The sequence below is a fragment of the Aphelocoma coerulescens genome, chromosome 28 (assembly GCF_041296385.1).
Source record: "Aphelocoma coerulescens isolate FSJ_1873_10779 chromosome 28, UR_Acoe_1.0, whole genome shotgun sequence".
NCBI classification, from domain to species: Eukaryota; Metazoa; Chordata; class Aves; order Passeriformes; family Corvidae; genus Aphelocoma; species Aphelocoma coerulescens.
The window spans coordinates 4183128-4202838 of NC_091041.1; the positions used below are offsets into that span (position 1 = coordinate 4183128).

The window sequence follows — 19711 nt, forward strand, 5'->3', positions numbered from 1 at the left end:
TCAGTCCCTCCCTCGCAACTCCCTATAGCATTCCCAGCCCTGAGGGCACCAGGACACTCAGCACAAGACCCAGAACTTCCCCATCCTCTGGGGTTGAGCTGGAACAGCACTGAAGGGCCTCTGGGAGAGACTTTTAAGGAAAAATCTGCCCTTTTTTGAGCTAAACGTGATGGTAAAGCAGATACAAAGCCAACACCAGCCCAATGCCTGTAGCTGGGATAATTTCCTTCCCTGTGGCGGGTACAGGGCTGTGTTTTGGATTTGTTCTGAACACAGAGTTGAGAATACGGTGGTGTTTTTGTTATTGCTGAGCTTGCACAGAGCCAAGGCCTTTCCTGCCACTTATTTGCCATGCTGGGGAGCGGGCTGGGGGTCCCTGAGAGGCTGGGAAGGGACAGAGCCAGGATATTCCAGACCATTTGACATCACACTCAGGATATAAATGGGGAGGAGGAGGAGGAAATGGGGGACTTTTGGGAGTGATGGCATTTGTCTTCCCATGTCACCATTCCATGGGATAGGGCCCTGTTCTCCTGGAGATGCAGAACACCTGCCCACAGGAAGCAGTGAATTAATTCCCTGTTTTCCTTTGCTTGTGTGCACAGCTTTTGCTTTCCCTGTTAAACCCTCTTTCTTTCAACCCACGAATTCTCCATCTTCTACCCTTCTGAGTCTCCCTGATCCCACTTGTGGGTGAGCAAGCGTGTGGCTACATGGTGCTGGGGTTTAAAGACGACAATGATTTACTGTTGTTTAAATCAAAATTAATTACTTTTACTAAAACCCAGCCTTCCTCCCACCGCCGGATGCCTGCCCACCGCGCCCCACCCGCTGTGCTGAGGCGGCGCCAAGATGGCGGCGCCCGGGGACTGCGGCTCCCGGCGGGCTGTGGGCGATGGTCCCGCCCACCTTCGCCAACGGCGACTGAGGCCGGAGCAGCAGCTCGGGCCTGCCTTTTTTTTTTTTTTTTTTTTTTCCTTTGGGTGTGTGTGTTTTACCTTTTTGCTTGTTTTCATATAAAAACAATAGTCGGAATTTTTATCAGTTGTAAGTTCAGTGTTTGCTCGGAAAACAGTGCTGGCTCTTGCCACTTTGTGTGCGTCTGTACCCCTCTGCACACCTCACGTAATTAAATGTGCATTTTCTGGGTACCTCCGCGGCAAGGTGGCCCCCGGGCACTTTTTTAGTCCAATTCCAATGATTTTTAAGCTGTTCTGTGATTTGAACAGTGGAAGGTAAAATCACATAGGTCCTCAGCTTGGAACGCGTTTAAGGCATAGGGGTGAAGCACTGTGTTATCAGTGTTTCCAAACCTTCAGAGATGTCATTAAAGCCCGATAAACCACGTTAATCACGATCACTTGCACTTCTCGCCCTCCTGCCCTGGGAGTTTGCTGGTCGAGGGCAAGTAGGTACTGCAGGGGTTTGGGGGTGAAACCCCAAGGAGCTGAGCGAGGGTCAGTGCTGGTGACCACAGGGTGATCACAGGACACACGTGGGGCCATGGCAGCCACGACCGTGCCGCAGCTGCCTCTTCAGCACAGCCGTGGTGATCCCCACCAGCTTTCTTTGGGACCGATTATTAAAGATACACTTTTAATAAGTTTCCTCAGCTGGCTGCAGCCCGGCGGTCCAGCTCACACTGCTCCTGTCTGTTCAAACCAGCTGGCTGTGTTTTGTGGCTCCTTCGGGGCTTCCTTCCCTCAATCATGCCGCCACTGCCATCCTGCCTTCAGACGTGTTTCACCTCGTGGTCCTGCATACTGCAAGGTTGGACGTGCCACAGGCTCTCTGACTCAAGAGGAGCAAGTTTTGGGGTGTAGTTTGAAGACACAAGGGGAGGCAACAGAGGGGGGACTGTGTTAGCCCTGTTTGACCCAACACATGTAGGAACCTGTGGGATGGAAGCTGATGCAAGGCTGTGCATGCTGCTCCTGGGGACTACAGCTGCTTGTTCCCTTAGGTGTGCATTTTGAGCTGTTCCTGTGGCTGCTCTCACAACTGCTTTATGATTTCTATGATTGAGAGAAGCACAAGTGGTTTTCCAGTCAGCTCACCAGCCCCTTCCTGTCACAGGCTCAGGGAGGCTTGGAATCAGGGCTGGGGAAGCAAACACCGAACAAGATTCTTTTTCCTTTCTATTTCAACTGCGGGAAGATAATTTTTCTAATCAACTCCGTTGCATGACTCAGAGCCACATTTAGAAAGGAACATCAAGGAACATGTCACCCTCCATAGCCCTTCAACGAAGTGCATTCCCTTCTTCCCTTCCCTGCTTCAGGAACTGGAGAGAAAGACCTGAAGAATTCACTCAGTGATGATAATCCCGTCAGTCCCACAGCCTCTGGTTTTCATTAGCTTGGGAAACAGTGAACAACCAAGAGAGAAAGAAGAGCACTCTAAACCATTTCTCTTTTTTTGTTTGTTTCAGGCAGGCAAGAAGGTGCTTTACAGGCTGTAAGGGCTCCTTTATTTTTCCTTTTCTCTCTGAGGGATTGTTTGGGCTGAGCAAAGCTTGGCAAGGTTGGTGTGTAAATATGAGAGGATACCAGCAGGAAATGAAGTTGGATTGTTGGAGAGTGTGCTCATTCCTTTGGCAGCAGGCTGCATGGGAAGCTTGTCACAGCAGGCATCTGAACAGACTGGGGGTGGTCGGACCTGTGGCCTGAAGTCTGGCAGGTCTCAACATTTTCTATGCTGTCAATCCCTGCTCCTTTTTTGTGGCCCAGCAGTCAGCTGAGACCCACAACATGGCCCATTTCACTAGCTGGGAAAAACAGACACTTTCTATCCCCCAGTTTCTCCTGCAGCTCCTGCTCTGCTCTAAACTTCGGTCATAAAAGATCTCCTTCCTCTTTCACACTGACTGAGCTCCTACTCCTCATACACAAAGCTGCATGTGTCAAGGCTAGAAGCAATTCAAAGCAGAAGAAAGAAGCTGTTGACGATCCTTTACCAAATTCCTTCATTTTACTAACGTAAGTATCTCTTAGCAATCCACTCTCTTGTAAATCTTCTGTTGTAGAAACTATATAATATGGTGTATCAGTAGAAAAGGTGGCACTAGACTGAAGATGAAACTTGTCTCTTCCTGGCATTTCCTTTTAAATGACAAGATCTGCAAACCCTCACACCTCAGTGATTTTTTTTGCTTTGTGGGCTCTCCCTGCAGGGTGCTCTCCTTCTTACCCCTCTCAGTGTGAAGGGTACGCCAGTACCAACTTGTAGTACCCTCTCTCTGATACGTTCTCATTAACTGTCCATTGCTGACCACGGATGAACACAAGATACTGGGCTAAGTGTGATGAAAGTGGTAGATCTGCTTTTCCTGTGCCTAGATCCAAGGGAAATTTACCTCTTTTCTTTAATAATCCCAGTTACCTGCATTTCCCAGCAGGATCTTTGAACACCTGAGATAATGAATTTTGCACTCTTTTGAATAGGATGGCAGAATTCACTCGATGCCTGAAATACACACCTGCTTGGGAAGCCTGTCTCACTGCCAGCATCGGGTACAGCAGAAGAAAGCAAATCCCATCCTGAATGCATGTTAATGTTTCTGGCTAATACAGAATGGAGAGGATCCTAGAAAAGAAGGAATCGGCAGCCCCTACTGGAAGATTTTGACTGCCCTTCTTTTCTCTGGACTTCATCGGTGAGACCTTTCAGCTGCAGAGGCGGGATTTGCATTTAGAGCAAAGGACTATCCCTGCGGGCCATCTCCTCCTTGTTTTTTACTCTTCCAGCCCATTGCCGGGCCACAGCCAATGCTTCAACCTCTCCCTTGCCATTAGATGGCAATGCAGGTCCATAGATTCTCTCTCTTCCTTGAGCCCCTGGGAAATGATGGTGCTGCAGCTGGAATGACTCATAGAGCCTCAAATCTTCTATTTCCACCCATCTCACTTTTGAAAGACTGAGGCACCTGAATTTGTTTCACCTGAACGAAATGGAGCTCTCTGCCTGGGATGGCAGCTCCTCTGAGTCCTCAGTAGCACTCCTCTCTCTCCATCCAAGCCCTCCTTTGTGTGCAGAGGTTTGGGGTTATTTTGTTCTTCCATCACTTAATTCATTTGTCTTTTGTTTTGCTGTTTCCACCACCATTTTGTTGTCTTGCTTATTTCTCAGCTTATAGCCAACCCTCTCAGGCAAGTGAGTCATGGGCTGCCTCAGGCCAAACCCCGAGGATACAGACTTCTTCCAAGGGTCATGAATCTCCCATGTGGGAAGTTATAAAGAAGTGCAGTGAGAAATAGCTACCACCACAAAATGCTTTCCTCCATATCCATTTTTCAGCTTTTCCATTGTCTGCACTTGACTGGTTCATTTAACATGTGCATTACCAGGGTTTTTTTCCTTTACATTGCCTTTTCCACCAGAAAATGTCACCAACTCACATCCAACTTTTGCTCAGAAAACTTGCAGGTTCATTTGTGTTCCAAAACCAGGCAGGTTTGCTCCTTCAAAACTGAATATAAATGCCTTATTTTTTTTTTTTCCTGGAGCCCCTTTGAAGTTCAATTCCATGCCAAACAGTCCACCAACTCACAGTAGTGCAGTATTTTTGCTGGGCAGCTGGCCAGGGCAGTTGTAGGGCTTTTTGGAATCTGATTTGGATACTTGCAGCAGGATCTGCTTTACTTGGTGACTTCAGCTGTGTTAGTGGCAGAAATCCTCATTTGTAGCAGAAAGAATGAAAGTACTGTCTTTTTTAAAAAAATCTATTATACTGCTGGAGCAGATGGAGAGCTCCTGACTGTGGCTTAGGACAGGGCAGGAAGATGTTGACACCTTCCCCCATGCCAGGCAAGGATGGGAGGTTGGGTCACACCTTGACACTCATACCTCCCATATACATTAAAGTAAGCACCTTCCAGCTTTTCTGGATTTAAAATGTCTAAACAAGGAGGATTTTGTCTTAATCCCCAGGAGAAGTGCTCCTCTATCACAGAAAGGCTCTTTTTTCCTGGTGCATAAGAAGTTAATAGTGTTCCTAAGCCCTCTTGCAGATGTGAGCAGTGTGCTGTAGATAAGTTATATCAGGAGAAGGCGGTATCACTTGGGCTTACATATTTTGTGCTTATCTGTTGCACTCTAAAAAGCTGTTGCATTTAATTACTCATTTCTCAAAGCATTTATTAATCATTTATTAGCCCTTTGTTCATTTGCTGTAGATGTAACTTACATATAAAGTGAGCCCAGTCATTTCATAACCAAGCACATCTCAGGAGGAGTAAAGCACTGAGTGATAGGAAAAGCCTTACTCATCTTGGCATGTGCTGGTACAGCTCTAGTTGGGGCCTCTGGTACTTTAGAAATATAAATACCAGTGACTTAGGCTGCCCCATCACCTGAGATATCTGGGGCACTGATGACTTAGGTGACAGCTGCATATTGGACTGGAGATTTATAACCTTGTTTTATCACTGTGAAGCCTGCACAGCTGTTCACTCTCTACCAATGAACCTTTCCCAGCCTCCTGCTCCCCAGCACCTAGTGTGGGTATCAGAGTTCACAATGCTGCAGCCTTTCCTCTGCACCTGCAGTTAATGGAACAGGAGAAGAGTGTTTGGGTTGAGAATGTGCCCACCAGCTGAATTGAGTATTTAGGGGAGTCTGACAAAAAGCTCCTCTTTAGTACCCAGTGTTAGAGAACTGCAAGTGTAAAGTCTGGTCAACCTGACCAGGGTAGTCACCTCTCATGCTTCATCCCTTGCTCTCTCTCTGCTCCCAAACAAAAAGTCACCCCAAAGAAACATCAGAGGGAAGTCCTTAATGTTCAGTACTACTGACCACAAATCCTGGGATCAGAGAGCTTCAGGGAACAGCAAAGGGTCTGCCTTGGTAGAATGACAGCACTGGCTGAGTGGTTTCCTCAAAGACTTACAGGCTCTGCCAGGGGAATCAGGGTCAGATTTCTCCCAGATGTTTCAGTTTCCCTATGGTTGATACCAGCAGATAAAGAAACCTCTATTTCCTGGTAGCAAGAAACCTTTATTTCCATATCGAAACCTTTATTTTCTAATTGAGCAGCATCCCACTTCTCTGTTGCCCTTTTCAAGGAGAGCAGCACAGCAAACAAACAGCAAACTAGCCACTGTCAAACAAACAACTGCACCAAAAACCCACCCACCTAAGAAATTAATGTCTCTATTCTGTCATTATGAGAAGAAATGACAAGGTCCAAGATCATCTCAACGAGCTTGAGACATCTTAACAAACCACCTAATTTAGGCAGGTGTTTCTCTTTTGCTCTAGTCAATGGAGTAAGGAAGCTCTGAGAACAGAAGAGAGAGGAGACATTTTATAAATGCTGTTGCTTTATTTCTTCTGTCCATAAAAAAATCACAGCCCACCTGGGTTTTAAATTGCTTTTCAGCTTTCCTAATGAATGTCTCAGAATATTTGCATGTCTTTTGTTTGCCCTCTATATGGGGAAAAGCTTAAGTCAACAAATTTTTATTTGATTTGTAAATAATGCCAGAGTGACACTTTATTACAGATTCCCAGAACTCCCACTCCATGTCTTATCCTCCAGATATGATCTGCCAGAGACATCACCAGAGACAAGCTGCCAGGTGCAGGGTAGGGGACAGAAATTAAAATAATTTTGAGGAAAGACCATCTAGAACTTAACCCTGTACCTCTGTTTAGCCCACAAAGCATCAGGAGCTGGTGAAATAATTGCTTTGGACAGATAATAAAACATCCTCCAGCAAAACTAAGGTATTTAATATACTGCTCAAGTCAATTTCCCTTATTTCTGCTGTCCTCTTGCTTTTAATAGTGGTTTAATGAAAAATTCAGAATTAATTGAAACTGGCATTAGACATTCACGTGTTCCAGTGAGGATTTCATTGCTTCAATATTTCATAAGCTGACTTCACTGCTATGCTTCTCCTTATCCTGCTTTCATAGGCTAGGATATCATCCCTTTTCATAAAATGAAGGGTCCCAATGTGGGAAGGTGGGAGTACACGAGGAAAGTTTGCAACCACATCATAGGCAAAGAAATAAAAATAATAGCTGTTTTCTTCCTGCCACCATCCCCCCATTCTGTATAATGATTTGCATCTGAGCCTTGATGGGAAAGAGCTGTCCTAAAAATAAACAGGATCTGTCTGAAAGGTGTCTGAGGGAGGTATTTGGCAACTGTCAGGCTGTCACGTATGCTTGAAGGATGGAGCTGATGGACTCACTGACACCAGACAGGCTCTGCTGAAAGGAGAATGCTCCCCTTGGCACTCACTGGGTAAATTCTGTTGGCCAGAGCCATCAGACCACGGTGTGTCTGGGGCCTGTTCCAGGTCTGGCTGCTGTCAATGAGAGTCTGCCCTTGGATGGCTCTGGGAATTGGATCAGACCCTTGCTTTACCCCTGAGATTCTGGCTTTACAGCAGGCATGAAGTTTGACTCCCTAAGTGAATGTCACCCCAATGGAGGAGGAATCCCCAGGCCCTGGGCTTGAGGGTTTTTGCAGGTCTCTGAAAATGAGAGCCTTCGCTGAGGTACCTGGATATGGGGACCAGAGCCTGACCTTTTTCCTTTTCTTGGTTATAACGGCTTTATCCCTCAGTTTCTCCATCTCTAATAGGGGTAGTGTTTTTCTGTCTTCAAGATTATTGGCATATTTGTAGATCCAGGCATTTTTAAAACCATGACTGTGCTAAAAGCAGTTCCTGTTTCCCACAAGGTGCTTAATGACCATGTGTTACACCATATTGCAGTCATAAGGTGAGTAAACAGAAACACGAAGGCATGACATGACTCATCTCAACTCAGTGGCAGAGCAAGGACCCAAGAATTCCAGACCCCACCAAAACAATCATACCCAAGCTGAAAAGAAAATGTTACAAGTGGAAGCCTCGGTTCTTCTCAATTGCACAGGGAAACCTCCACTGCCTGTGGTGTAACTGAAGATATTTGCTGCTGTTCTTGGCAGAGACATAATGTGCTGGGGAGGGAAAAGGGAGGTGTGGAAGAAAGGTGGAAACCTCCCTGTTCCCCATGGGAGAGTGGACACTTCTCTTATTCTCAGTGGGAGCCGACTGCTGCCATATCTGAAAATCAGACTGTTTTGTTATCTTCTAGGCAAGAGCAGCTCCTTTTCAGTGAAGAGCAGACCCTGAACTCAACTGTCTTGCAGTACTTTGGTCTGAAAATACTGGTCTATGTTGAGAAGAATGGATGAGGGAATTAATGCCTGTAATATGGGCTGCAGAAAAGTTACCTATAAGGTAAGAGGGTGACTTGATCCCTTTGAGAAAAAGAGAAAAAAAGGCTTCCTTATCGTCATGGTGTTTGCTCTGAAGTATCATCTTGTGACTGCCAGTCTGCCTTGCAGGATTGGTCACTTACAGCCTGTGGCTGACATCAGCTCCTTCCTTTCAGAGGTGGCATTGTATTTCCCAAAGTATGGCTGGTTCCTCTTGGCACTTCAAGGCCTCCGTGCCACCTGTTTGCCTGCTGTGCCTGCAGCCCCGTGGTGCTGATCCCACTCACGTGTTAAGCAGGATACGATCAGCCCTGCAATTAGACAGCGATCTGAAAGAGAGGAAATCAAGACAATGCACCAGCGAGGAGCACGTGTGAGTCAATATCCGATATCTGAGGGTATGATGAGGAGTGAGTGAGTCCCACCCCTTCTGCAGGGTCCCACATCATTTGTGAACAGTAACTGTGCAGATCTCCTGGGGGAATCTGCACTGCAATGATGAGGGGTGTTCACACAGCCAGGCTCTATCTCTACAGGGTGCTCTGGCTCTCCTCTGTGAGGAATTTGTCACTATGCAGCTGTACTTTTCTTCATTAAAGTAGCCATGTTAAGTAGCTGTGAGGTTGCTAAACGCCTGCTTTGCTAACTGATCTTCTTCCCAGCTGGCAGCTTTTTAGAGCAGGAGACATGAGGTTGCTAAACCCATTCATTTCTCACATGCACTCATGTTTCTAACGTCTGTGGAGATCCGGCTTTAAAAGTCCTCTTCGAGCTATTGGAATGAAGAGCACTTCATGAAGACATTGTAATTATTATGGGATTCAGGGGTGTGTGGAAATGATTCATGGAGATGTTTCCCAGCCAGCAGGCTCATGGAGCCAGGTGAGCTCTTCCCTGGAATGTGAAGCATGCAGTGTGGCAACTGGGAGAAACAGGTTTGGCCGGACATTTTAAGTTGTTCGCAGCAGACAGCCTCTTCAGAGCCACGTCCCTGCTTTGCTGATCTCCCAGCTGGATGCTCCGCTCTGCCACACTGGCCCTGCTGAGCTGGAGAGGATGGACACGCTGCGCAGGAGCCTTTCTCGATGGAAGAGGTACCACATTAAAGTGCACCTGGCTGACGAGGACCTGATGATGCCCCTGACGGTCAGGCCCAGGGACACAGTGATGGACCTACGGGCTCTCTTGGTACGGGAGGGCATCACTTCCTGGAAGAAGACATTTTATTACAACTCCAGGCAGCTCGAGGAGCACGAGACTCTCAAAGAAGCCAATATCCAGAACGGTTCTGTCCTCCTTCTTGTCAGCAATAAAAGGTAGGCAAGGAGCTCATCTGCCATGGAGGTGGTGCAAAGGAAGGGGAGCGCGCTGTGTGTCTCAGCCCCTTGGGACACTTTCTTGTTGGGGTTTGAAGAATGCAGACCGGGAACTCAAATCCTGCCATTTCCAGCAGGATTGAGATTCCAGGCTCTTCATATCCAGACATGCTGTGCTGTGAAATAAGCAGGTCAGAGGAGGAAATCTGGTTGCTGCTGCCTGTCCTGTCTCTGGTCAGGTCTCGTTTTCCTGGATATGTGGCCAAGCACAGAGGGAGGACACGACAAGAAAAAGGGCAGGGAAGATTGTGCGACATAGGAGAGTGTTCTGGGAACCTCTCACTTGTCCTATTCTGTCATGCCTGTGTCTCCCCACTTCTTTGTAGGAAATACTTCCTGCAGGTTTTTGGGGGTGGCACAGTCTTGCTGTGACAAAGAAGAGCTGTGAGCCGCCAGCTTACTGCAAAGCACGAGGAGTGCTGGACAGGGATGGCAAGAGATTGCAGCTGCCCAAAATGTGTCTGAATCACAGCAGAAAGTACAGTGAGACTAGAGACTCCTGGGACAGGCAGTGCATGGGAGATCAATCACGGCAAGCACTATGTTCCAGTGGGGATGAAAACTGAGATAATGGACCTGGGACTCACTGGCCCACAGAACAGTTTCGATTCAGTGTGGGGAATTTATGCCCACCTGCACTGTCTTTCCTAATGCCTGGTTGTTACTGCCAGCATGATTCATTCTGTGAAGCATTTTGGGGATACTGGGTAGAGGAGGTATGTTGCAGGTACGTTGTGTCTAATTCATCTTCCTAAATCCTGAGCCCTCTGAGTTTGTGTCTATGCTGATCAGTGTTTCCTCTGCAGAAAAACCTGCACTAAAGATTTCAGTTCCTGATTATATCCCACATACTGGAATGGTCCTATTTTCCAGTCCAGAGGCAGCTTGAAATCTCACACAAAGAAGATTTAATAAAGCATTTCCTTTCAGAGCTCAGCCAGACACAAGAGATTTCACATCACTCAACTAACTGCAAACCCCAAGTCACCCACGTCCCCTTTCTCCAACATCTCATTTCAGTTCTCTGATTAACTTGGCTCAGCTCCTCCTTTTCACCTTGTTTTTAATGGCAGAAGCACTTCTATTTGTTGTTGTTTCCAGTGTTTATTTTCCTAATTTTTACAGTCTGAATTTTTGAGAGTAAAAAAAGGATTTGGAGGGTCTGAATTGGAGTGCACATACTGATGCTTGTTTGGTAGATGCCTGGTTTCCACAGTGTGCTGTGCACCTTCCCACATGCTGCAAAAGCAAGGTGTAACTGCAGCAATGCAAAACTCACCAGGAGATCCTGCCCCGGTGGGCGTGTGAGTTCAGAGGGCCCAGCTGAAGTCACTGGCCATTTTTGAAAATCTAGAGCCTCTTGCTCAAAGTCCCAGTTCAATTTTTGTGAGTACATCCAAAAGGGAATGGGATTTCTAATACTTTTTTCCTTGGATTTCCTGGAAACCTTTCTGGTTCCTAAACAAGCACCTTTGGCCAATCTCCTATTGCTTTAGCCAGGGCTGGGTGCAGTGTGGGGAGTGTCCTGTCTCTACCTGAAGTCACATCTCCTTGATTTTTTTGACAGAAAGGATTATTGTGCCAAGCTCAGCCACTCCCAGAGGGTTTTCTGTGGCATGTAAATGCCCAGATATTGGCAACACATTTCTCTAACGGCTCATGGGGTGACTGAGCTATGGTAGGAGAGTTCCCTTAGATATTTCTGAGATGTGCTCGTGTGTGGGCTAGGCAGTCACCGCCCTGCGTGGGACAGTCCTGGGCTGAGGGCAGGTTGTGACTCAGCACCTTGCCTGGTCTTCAGCACAGAGAGGTTTTAGAGGATTTTAGATGCCTGTCTCTCACTGCCACTGGGACTTGGGAAATACAGAGTGGGAGAAGGCTGTATTGTAACTGAGATTACAGTACCAATTTGAGTATTAAGATTACTCAAGTAGATCTTTAGGTATTACAAATCCATATTGCACCAACAGTGTCTTTGGAAATGCACTGGTTTGTATCAGCTGGGCAACAGTGAATAACCACAGGGACTATAACAAGAGTAGCCCATGCAGTGTTGGGACTGTCTAGGGGCCACAGGAGAGAGAAAACATAGTGCTGCATTTGGACAGCAGTCCTGAGGATTTAAAAGTTGGTTTTAGTGTTTCACCAACTCAGTGAAGTATGGACCCTCCCGATCAAAGGCAAGCATCTACTTCTTCAGTTCTCCCCGAAAATCTTGGTGTCTCCTACTTACTCTTTTGTACTGAGGTACCAGCCAAAGAGAGCAATATTAGCTCCAAAAGTGGAGTTGCTGTGATTGCCAAGGTCTGTGTCGTGCCTATAAATATTAATGGTCACTCTGCATGCTGTGTGTTCCTACAATGGGCTCACGGTACAGTTTGCTTTGAACCAGAGAAAACATGAAAATGGCCCTATTTTTCATCCTCCCCTCCCCACTTAATGCCTTTGTAGATAATTGGCATTTAGCAAGGGCCAAGTCAGCATTTCCACTTCTTGCTGGTATTTTCTGGGGTTTGTAACTTAGTCATAAAAATTCACTTAAGGCGGCAGCTTGGCAGGAAAGGGATCAGCATACCAGCTAATGCTGAAAATTTATTTAGATGTTAATGTTTAAAAGTTCGAGCAAGCCATTTTGGAAATCAGTCAACATGACCTCTCTCCCTGGGAAAGCACATGGGCTGGCCAGAACTGTGAATATCACATCCACCTAGGATGCAATTCCCCTTTGTGCAGAGCCTGTTAATCACATTAGTGCTGTGCTGACTGAAATTGCAATCCTGTTGCAGTAGAGGCTGAGCAAAGAACTCACTGAAAAACAGTTTCTGCCCTAGAGAGTGACATATTACAATAACATTGTTTACCAGTGGTAAAACAAGCAAAGCAAGAGTTGAAATGGAAATGAAGCAGAGAAATGCCCCAGCTCAGTGGCCATGGGCCAGCATGTGGTGTTCAGGCCACTACTGCCCAGCAGGAGACCACCCACCAGTGGGTCTTGGCATGAGCAGAACAGCCACCCAGCACAGATGCAAAAGCATCCACGGGCATGCAATAGGCTGTCCCAAACGCCCAAGGCATGATCAGTCCTGGCACTGTGGGCCACGCCACGGCAGAACCCGTTTGGCTCGCTCTGGAGGCGGCGCAGGGCCCCAGAGCCAGGGAGCTGCTCAGCTGGTCTGGTGGTGATGTGGGAGTTCCTGAAACTGGCACGACTCTTCCCGTATTTTGACTGCCACAGCGAGCTGCCCAGAAGCTCTTTGCTGGCTGCATGCTGTGGAGCACTGATCAACAAGGCCACCCACGGGGCAGCGAGCAGCAGTGCTGGACAGGGGGCATATGGAGGTAGCTGCTCCTTGCTGATCGTTTCTTGGCTGCGTTTTGATGTTCAGTGGGAGATGGAGGAATATTGCCTTGAACTGGTGAATCCACTACTTAACCCATGAGCTATTTCAAACAGAGGATGTCAGTGGGTGATCCAGAGCGATACCCAGACATGCCCAGTTTGCCTGTCACTGCCTGTTCCTAGGGATGTGCAGTTCCAGCTGGATCTGTGTGTGGTATAAGTACAAGCACATTGACAGAGCCTTTGCTCTTGGTTCCTCTCCTGCACAGTTTCCTCCAGCAGTCACCCAGGCAAGGTCTGTGCTAATAAATCAAGCAGTGCCTGGACTTCTCTGTGTTACAGTGCTGGAGTATTGCCCTGTAATTTTTGTCTCAGTCCAGGCACATTTCAGGAGCCAGCACGGGCCAGGGACTGCTCCTTATGGGATGCCTGGATGTGCCCACGCAGGTTTGGAGAGTAAGAATTTAATAGGAAAACTTTGGCCATTCTGTGCCACCTGTCCTCTACATGTAGGAGAAAGTCCCAGGCACATTTGATTTACTGGCACAGACTTGGCCACAGGACATGGGTCCCCTCAGCCTTTTGGAAGCTGAGGTTCATTGAGGCCAGGCAGCTTTTGTCATCATATATGCCTTGCCTGGAGAATGGAGTTCAGGAAGTCATTGGTGAATAGGTTAAATAAAGTAGATGCCAGCACTGAGTTCAGCAGAAGTCTATTATCTGGAATCTATTGGTGTTGATTTTCTGGCCTGGAGCCACCTGAAAGCATCTATCTCAGGACATTAGCTCAGTTACCATAACAACTCATCTAGGAACAACTCCAGGAGCAGACCAAGGTCCCACGTGGTATCATAGCCACTCTTAGGTCAAAATAAGCATGTCCAGGTTTCTCCCTCTCCTGCAATCCAGCCTCAATGTCCCTTGTGAGTGCCAGTCCTTATAGAAGCTTTGACTTTCTTGGGAACCTGTTTTATTCTTCAGAGGCTGTTCAGTGTAGTTTTCCAAAGGTCCATCCACTCAAGAATGGTTATTTTACCTCCTGCCATAATAACAAACCCATCCATCCTCAGGGAGCCTGTTGCATTCCCTTATTGACATTCAGTTTACAGTCTGATTTTTTGGAATCGTAAACAAAAACTATGACTGAGCCTCTTGCACAAGGTCCAGTTTAGCTGATGCTAAACTCCTGCCTATGTTTGACTCCGTGATGGCATAAGGACCAATGACAGACACTCAGCAGTGGCTCTCTCTACACTTACATCACTATTCTATCACCCCTGCTCACTGTCCCCAGAACTGCCTGGGAAGCACAGCAGGTGATGCTGGACCTCTAGAAACCAGAAAAAAGTAATGGGATCTACACATTTTGACCCTGAAAGCTCAGACCTGAAATAAGTTCTTTACTCTGAGTTTCAGTGTGGTTTTGTGAGGCCTGCTCTTTGCACTGACCCTCCCGCTCCTGGCGTTGCTCAGCAATTACTCCTCAGCATGGAGGGGAGACTTTTCACCCCCATCCAATTTCTACAGCCTTGCCCTGTTAAGCTGAGGCCTAGCAGCAGGCTCCAAGGCATCTCGCAGTAGAATAACGATCCTTTAAATAGCACTGGGAGTCTCTCTTCTCAGGGAGAACTAATTAAGTTCTTCAGTACATGCTTAGACATATGCTGACCTGGTATGGCCTTAACAGGCCTGCTTCCACCTACCGGATAAATAATACTGGCTTAAAAATATCCTCCTAGAGATGTGTTACTGAGGCAACAGCCAGGTGGGGGGCTGGCTACATCTCAGTGGCTGAAGGTAGTATTTATGTGTATTACTCATGGGCCAAGCTCTCTGCTGGTGTACTCAGTTAAGTGATTTTTAAGTTCCGAAAGCACTGGTGCAGTTACCTCTGCTGACACCTCACAGCGTACAGGCCAAACAGTGACACCTGTATTTAGCTCATTTACTTACTGTTCAGCCCAAGAAGCTCATTTAACAAAAACACAGGGTTGCATCAGTAGAGAATGTGGTCCATAGGATCTGAATTCCTCCCTGTGCAGTTGCATGGGATTGCAGTAGATGAAATGGAGCTAATATGTCTCCCCGGGGTCTGTCTTGGCTCTAGGCAAAGAATTAATGAATGGGAAGTACATCCTAAACTAGGTTTCTTTCTGGTGTGATATGGCCCAGCTTCTTGGACTTCTCTGTAGTTGTGCTGATTTAGATCAGGTGAAGATTTTGCCCCGTTGGGATAAATCCCCTCTCCTGTGTCATGGTGTTTTATGGGACAGATGTGCTGCAGGGGGGGCTCACAGCAAACCCTTGGCTAGCAAAGTCCCCTGAAATTTCAAGTGAAGACGGGAGTGCTGAAATATGAATCCTGTCCTGGGTTTTACAGAAAACCCAATCAGTGACTGATATCAGCCTCACTAGACTGATCCTTTTGTAGAACACAACAAAACCTCCCACCCCACAGACTTTGAAATTCTCTAAGACCTGGTGAAATATTTGCAGCACAGGCTCAGTTTCTTGTCATAAATTGCAAACATAATTGCAAACAGCAATTCACAGGACTCAAAAGACTCAGCCCTGCTCTTACCGGGTAGGGTGGCTGCCTGGTAGAGCTGCTGTGGGCCATGAGAACCTTAGTTGCAGTCCACAGTGGGATGATGAGCTCTCCAAGCAAATTCCAGCCCTGAAGAGGTACCCCTACAAACTTGGCAGAGCTTTAGGCACTGTTCTGGAGACCCCAGGGGGTAGCCCTGGGTGATTTCTAAGGGTTTTCAGAAGAGTAACTTAGAAAATAATTCTACTTTTGCTACGTTTAGGCCTTCTATGGAGGGTCTGTACCCCTGTCAGAAAATTTTGATGGACCCACAACCCCAGAAAGCCTCCATTTAGTGCTGATGCCTGAAGGTGAATGTGTTGAGAGCAATTCAAGCTCTGTCTTACTGCAAACAGTCTCAAAGTGCTCCTAAAGCTACAGACTGCCCTTGTTCTGAAAAATGGATTTCCAGGAGCAGGCACTAAAGAGGAAGAGCCTTGCTTATGAGAAAAAGGCTTCCAGACAGTTGTGGATTATCTGAAGGAGGATGAAGGCATCTTCTGTGGAAGGATAAACAGGTTTGAAACCCTGCAAGTGGCTTATCCTGAGTTGTATAGTGTGACCAAAGAACAAAACCAGTCAGAGGATGAGGTTTGCATTCTCCACATGTCAGGGTCAGTGCCTGCTTGGTCAAATGCCATTTTTGATTGCACCTCTATAGTGCTCCAAGTATTTGCCTCTTTCTTATTCAGATAATGTCAAAGAGCACAGCCAAAGCCATGAGAGATGTGGAGTGTGACAAGGGCTGAAGGGAAGCAGATGGAAGAGAGCTTGCCCACGGAAAGGCAGCCCGGCCACCGCTGTTGGTAAGTCCCTCCCTGCACGCCAGCTCAAGGACTGTTCAGAAAGCAACTCCAAGTGTTTTCAGCACGGTGCCCATGAATAATTAAGCCAAACAAAACAACAAATAGTGTTTCCTCTTCAGCATGCCATGTGGTCCCAGCTGCCAATGGAGGAGCGTGGTAAGACTGACTCAGCTCCTGGGAGTAAGGAATCAGTGAAACACCCAGGAAAGGGGATTTCTGCCTGGGTGATGGAGCGAGAAGGAGCTGAGGTGGACTTTGCTTAGGGCCCTAGATGGGGACATGGGACATCTGAGCCTCCTTCTGACTCGTTTTCAGGATTCTGCAGTATGTTGCTGGTCTTGGCTTTTGTTTTCCTACACGTAAGTGCAAGACAATTATTTTTCCCTTCCACCCTGTCCATCCAGCTGTAAATGACTCAGGTTAGGGACTGTCTGGGCTCCAGAACACTTTCTATACAGTGGAGCCCCATTTCCAGGTTACAGGCTCTGTACAGCAAATAAGTGATAAGTGCACTAGAGACAGTCCTGGAGCTTGGCAGCTTCTGTATATCCGAAAGACAGGGACTGGTTGGTCTCTGTACAGCAACCACCTCACCTGATGCCAGGGACCCATAGTTACACCAAAACTGCCTCATTTTTGAGCCAGGGTTTATAAGGCAATGAGCCTCCTTGTGTTCTTCTTCCATCTGGGCTGGTCCCCCACTTGGCCCTGCTCCAATAACTTCTGAACCAGCTGACCTGATTCAACCCAATTTGATGGAAAGAGAGAGGTGTCACAGACCCAAGATTCCTGCAAGTTTCATGAACAAACAGCAGCTGGATAGAAGAGAGACGTTTAAGTTAATATCCTACTGAAGGAAAGGTAATTACACCTCTTTCTCCCTGTCTCTTTTGGGATGCAGCAGCCAGGTGACCAGCTGGCATTTAGATATGACTGGTCAATCAGTTCCTGCCCAGCTTCAACTCAGGCCCTGCACTTGCTACCCCTTCCCTGTGATGCAGGAAGCTGCTGTAACAGCCAAGGATTTTGCTGGGAAGGTCTGGAGGGCATCAGGTGCCCTGAGGATATTGCAGTAAGCTGGGAGCACCAAGAAAGGAAGAAATAAAAAGTAGTTGTAATACACAAATCAGAGAAGGAACGGGTTTCACCAGTTCCTTACTCACAGAACAACTTGATTTTTAGGTTCAAACTTCTTTTCAAGAGAAAAAATGGATGTTTCACTAATCTCTACAGTACTTTCCCCAGAAAATTCCAATGACTGGCAACTGTCTTACCAAATGCCCCAAGTCTGCATTTTCTGTTTTTTTGGCCATGAGAAAACAGTTGATTCTTTTTTTCCAATACAAGCATTTGACAAAATGTCATGGAAAATAGAATTTTTCATTTTCTTTTTCCCAAAGAACAAAAATATTCCCCCAAGTACATACTTAGACTTTGCACAGAAAGAGATTCTAAGACAAAAATGTGAACACAGTCACAGCTGAACATCTTTCAGTCCAAGCAACTGGGATGGACAAAGAGTGGGATGGGACTAAGTGTGGGAAGAAGGAATGTGACTTTTCCAAGGTCAACTGACAAGGCAGGTGCTTGTGGAGAGCTGGTGCTGTTGGGTCAGCAGTTCTGCCACTTGACCGTGTGACGCCTCTGCATGTCTGTCTATCCTGAAATAATGAATTTCTTGGACCAGAGCCAGTACTTTCCTGAGTGCTTGGAAAGTGCCTCACACAGCCTTGGGTGTAGTCATAAATAATAATTAAAATGATAATAATAATATTAAAGTGGATGTGTGCCACTGGAGATGGGACACACTGAGCAACAGAGTCCTAAATCTATGCCCTTTGTCTAGTAAAAGGTATGGTTTGCTTCACAAAGCCTGGGAGACAGGATTTGCCTCCCTGGACTTGATAATCACAGTCTTTTGCTCTGCAAAAGGCAAACTGACCTGAGCTGAATTAGGTCCAGTATCTACTCTAACACCTCCTGCCTGTAGCTTGCAGCTCTGGTCAACTCTGGAAGGCTTTTTGTGGCTCAGGGGGATATCTGGAAAGACTAAAATAACCGTGATGGTGTGGGGAGCTGCCTGGACTAACGTTTTTTTCAGATAGGCTTTGATTGACATGTCAAATCTGGCTGACAATCTTTTATTCTAAGCGCAGTTGCTGCCTCTCTTCAGAGCAGGAAGAGCTGGTTTGGTTGCTGTCCTTCAAATGATGCATCTTATCACATGGGAAAAAGTAGGATAAAACTCACAAACCACCTAGAAAGAGCCACAGGACCAGCATAAAAAGAGGTAAAACTAACTGGATCTATTTGAGATATTTCTGCTTTTTTCCTCTATGCCACAATCCAATGCAAGACACTTGAGAACAGGGGCTGTGCTCTGAGGAACAAGAGCTGACTGGTTTTTTTTCTTTGTTTGCTTGTTTATTATATTGTTGTTTCCTGCAAGAGATTTGTTTAATGCTTTGCTAATAGAACCGTGCAACTCTCTAGTGATGAGAGAATCATGGCATACCCTGAGTTGGAAGGGACTCACAGGGGTCATCCAGCCCAGCTCCTGACCCTGCACAGACGCCCCAACAATCCCAGCCTGTGCATCCCTGAGAGCATTGTCCAAATGCTCCTGGATCTCTGGCAGCCTTGGGGCCATGACCATTCCCTGGGGAGCCTGTTCAGTGCCCCGCCATCCTCTGGGGGAAGAACCTTTCCCCAACATCCAATCTAAACCCCCTGACACAGCTCCAGCTGTTCCCTACCATTTCCAGTCCCAGAACTGGGAAGACAGAGGGATAACCTCTTTTACTCACTTGTTTTACACTGCCTCTTCTACTTGTCCTCCCCATGCTGCCTATTACTCCTAGTTACAGGTATCCTTAGTGCTTGCTAACTGGTGGGATCACACCACTCAGCTGCTCTCAGAACAGGTGGAAGCCACTTTTTATAGTGTAATTTAGACATTTGGGGTTTACCTGAGTCTGGCCAAGAAGGTCAGATCACCAAATGGGCAGAGGGATGCTTCGAAGCCCCTTCTGGACGTGCCTTGGTGGAAAAAGAAGTCTTTTATTTGAGATGTCCTGTCTCTTCTTGCTTTTCTAGGTCCTTCAAAACCATCTAGGCTCTTCAGGGTTTTGCCTTTCTGTAAAAGGCAAACTGACCTGAGCTGGAGTAGGTCCAGTATCTACTCTAACACCTCCTGCCTGTAGCTGGCAGCTCTGGTCAGCTCTGGCAGGTTTTTTGTGGCCCAGGGGGATATCTGGAAAGACTAAATTAACTATGGTGGTGTGGGGAGTTGCCTGGATGCCAGAAAAGATGCTGACAGTAAGAACTACTGTGAAATGGATGTTTCCCTTGTTCTCTGTAAACACAGGTGTGGACAAGATCAAGGAC

The 19711-nt window shown here is 46.9% G+C and overlaps 1 protein-coding gene across 1 annotated transcript; it reads left to right on the plus strand.

Moving 5' to 3' along the window:
- Window positions 1-9199: 9199 nt before the first annotated feature.
- Window positions 9200-16271, plus strand: TINCR (TINCR ubiquitin domain containing). Its single transcript, XM_068997341.1, has 2 exons — window positions 9200-9531; window positions 16211-16271. The coding sequence occupies exons 1-2, from the start codon at window positions 9272-9274 to the stop codon at window positions 16212-16214; spliced, it is 264 nt and encodes an 87-aa protein (XP_068853442.1). The 5' UTR covers window positions 9200-9271; the 3' UTR covers window positions 16215-16271.
- Window positions 16272-19711: the final 3440 nt, after the last annotated feature.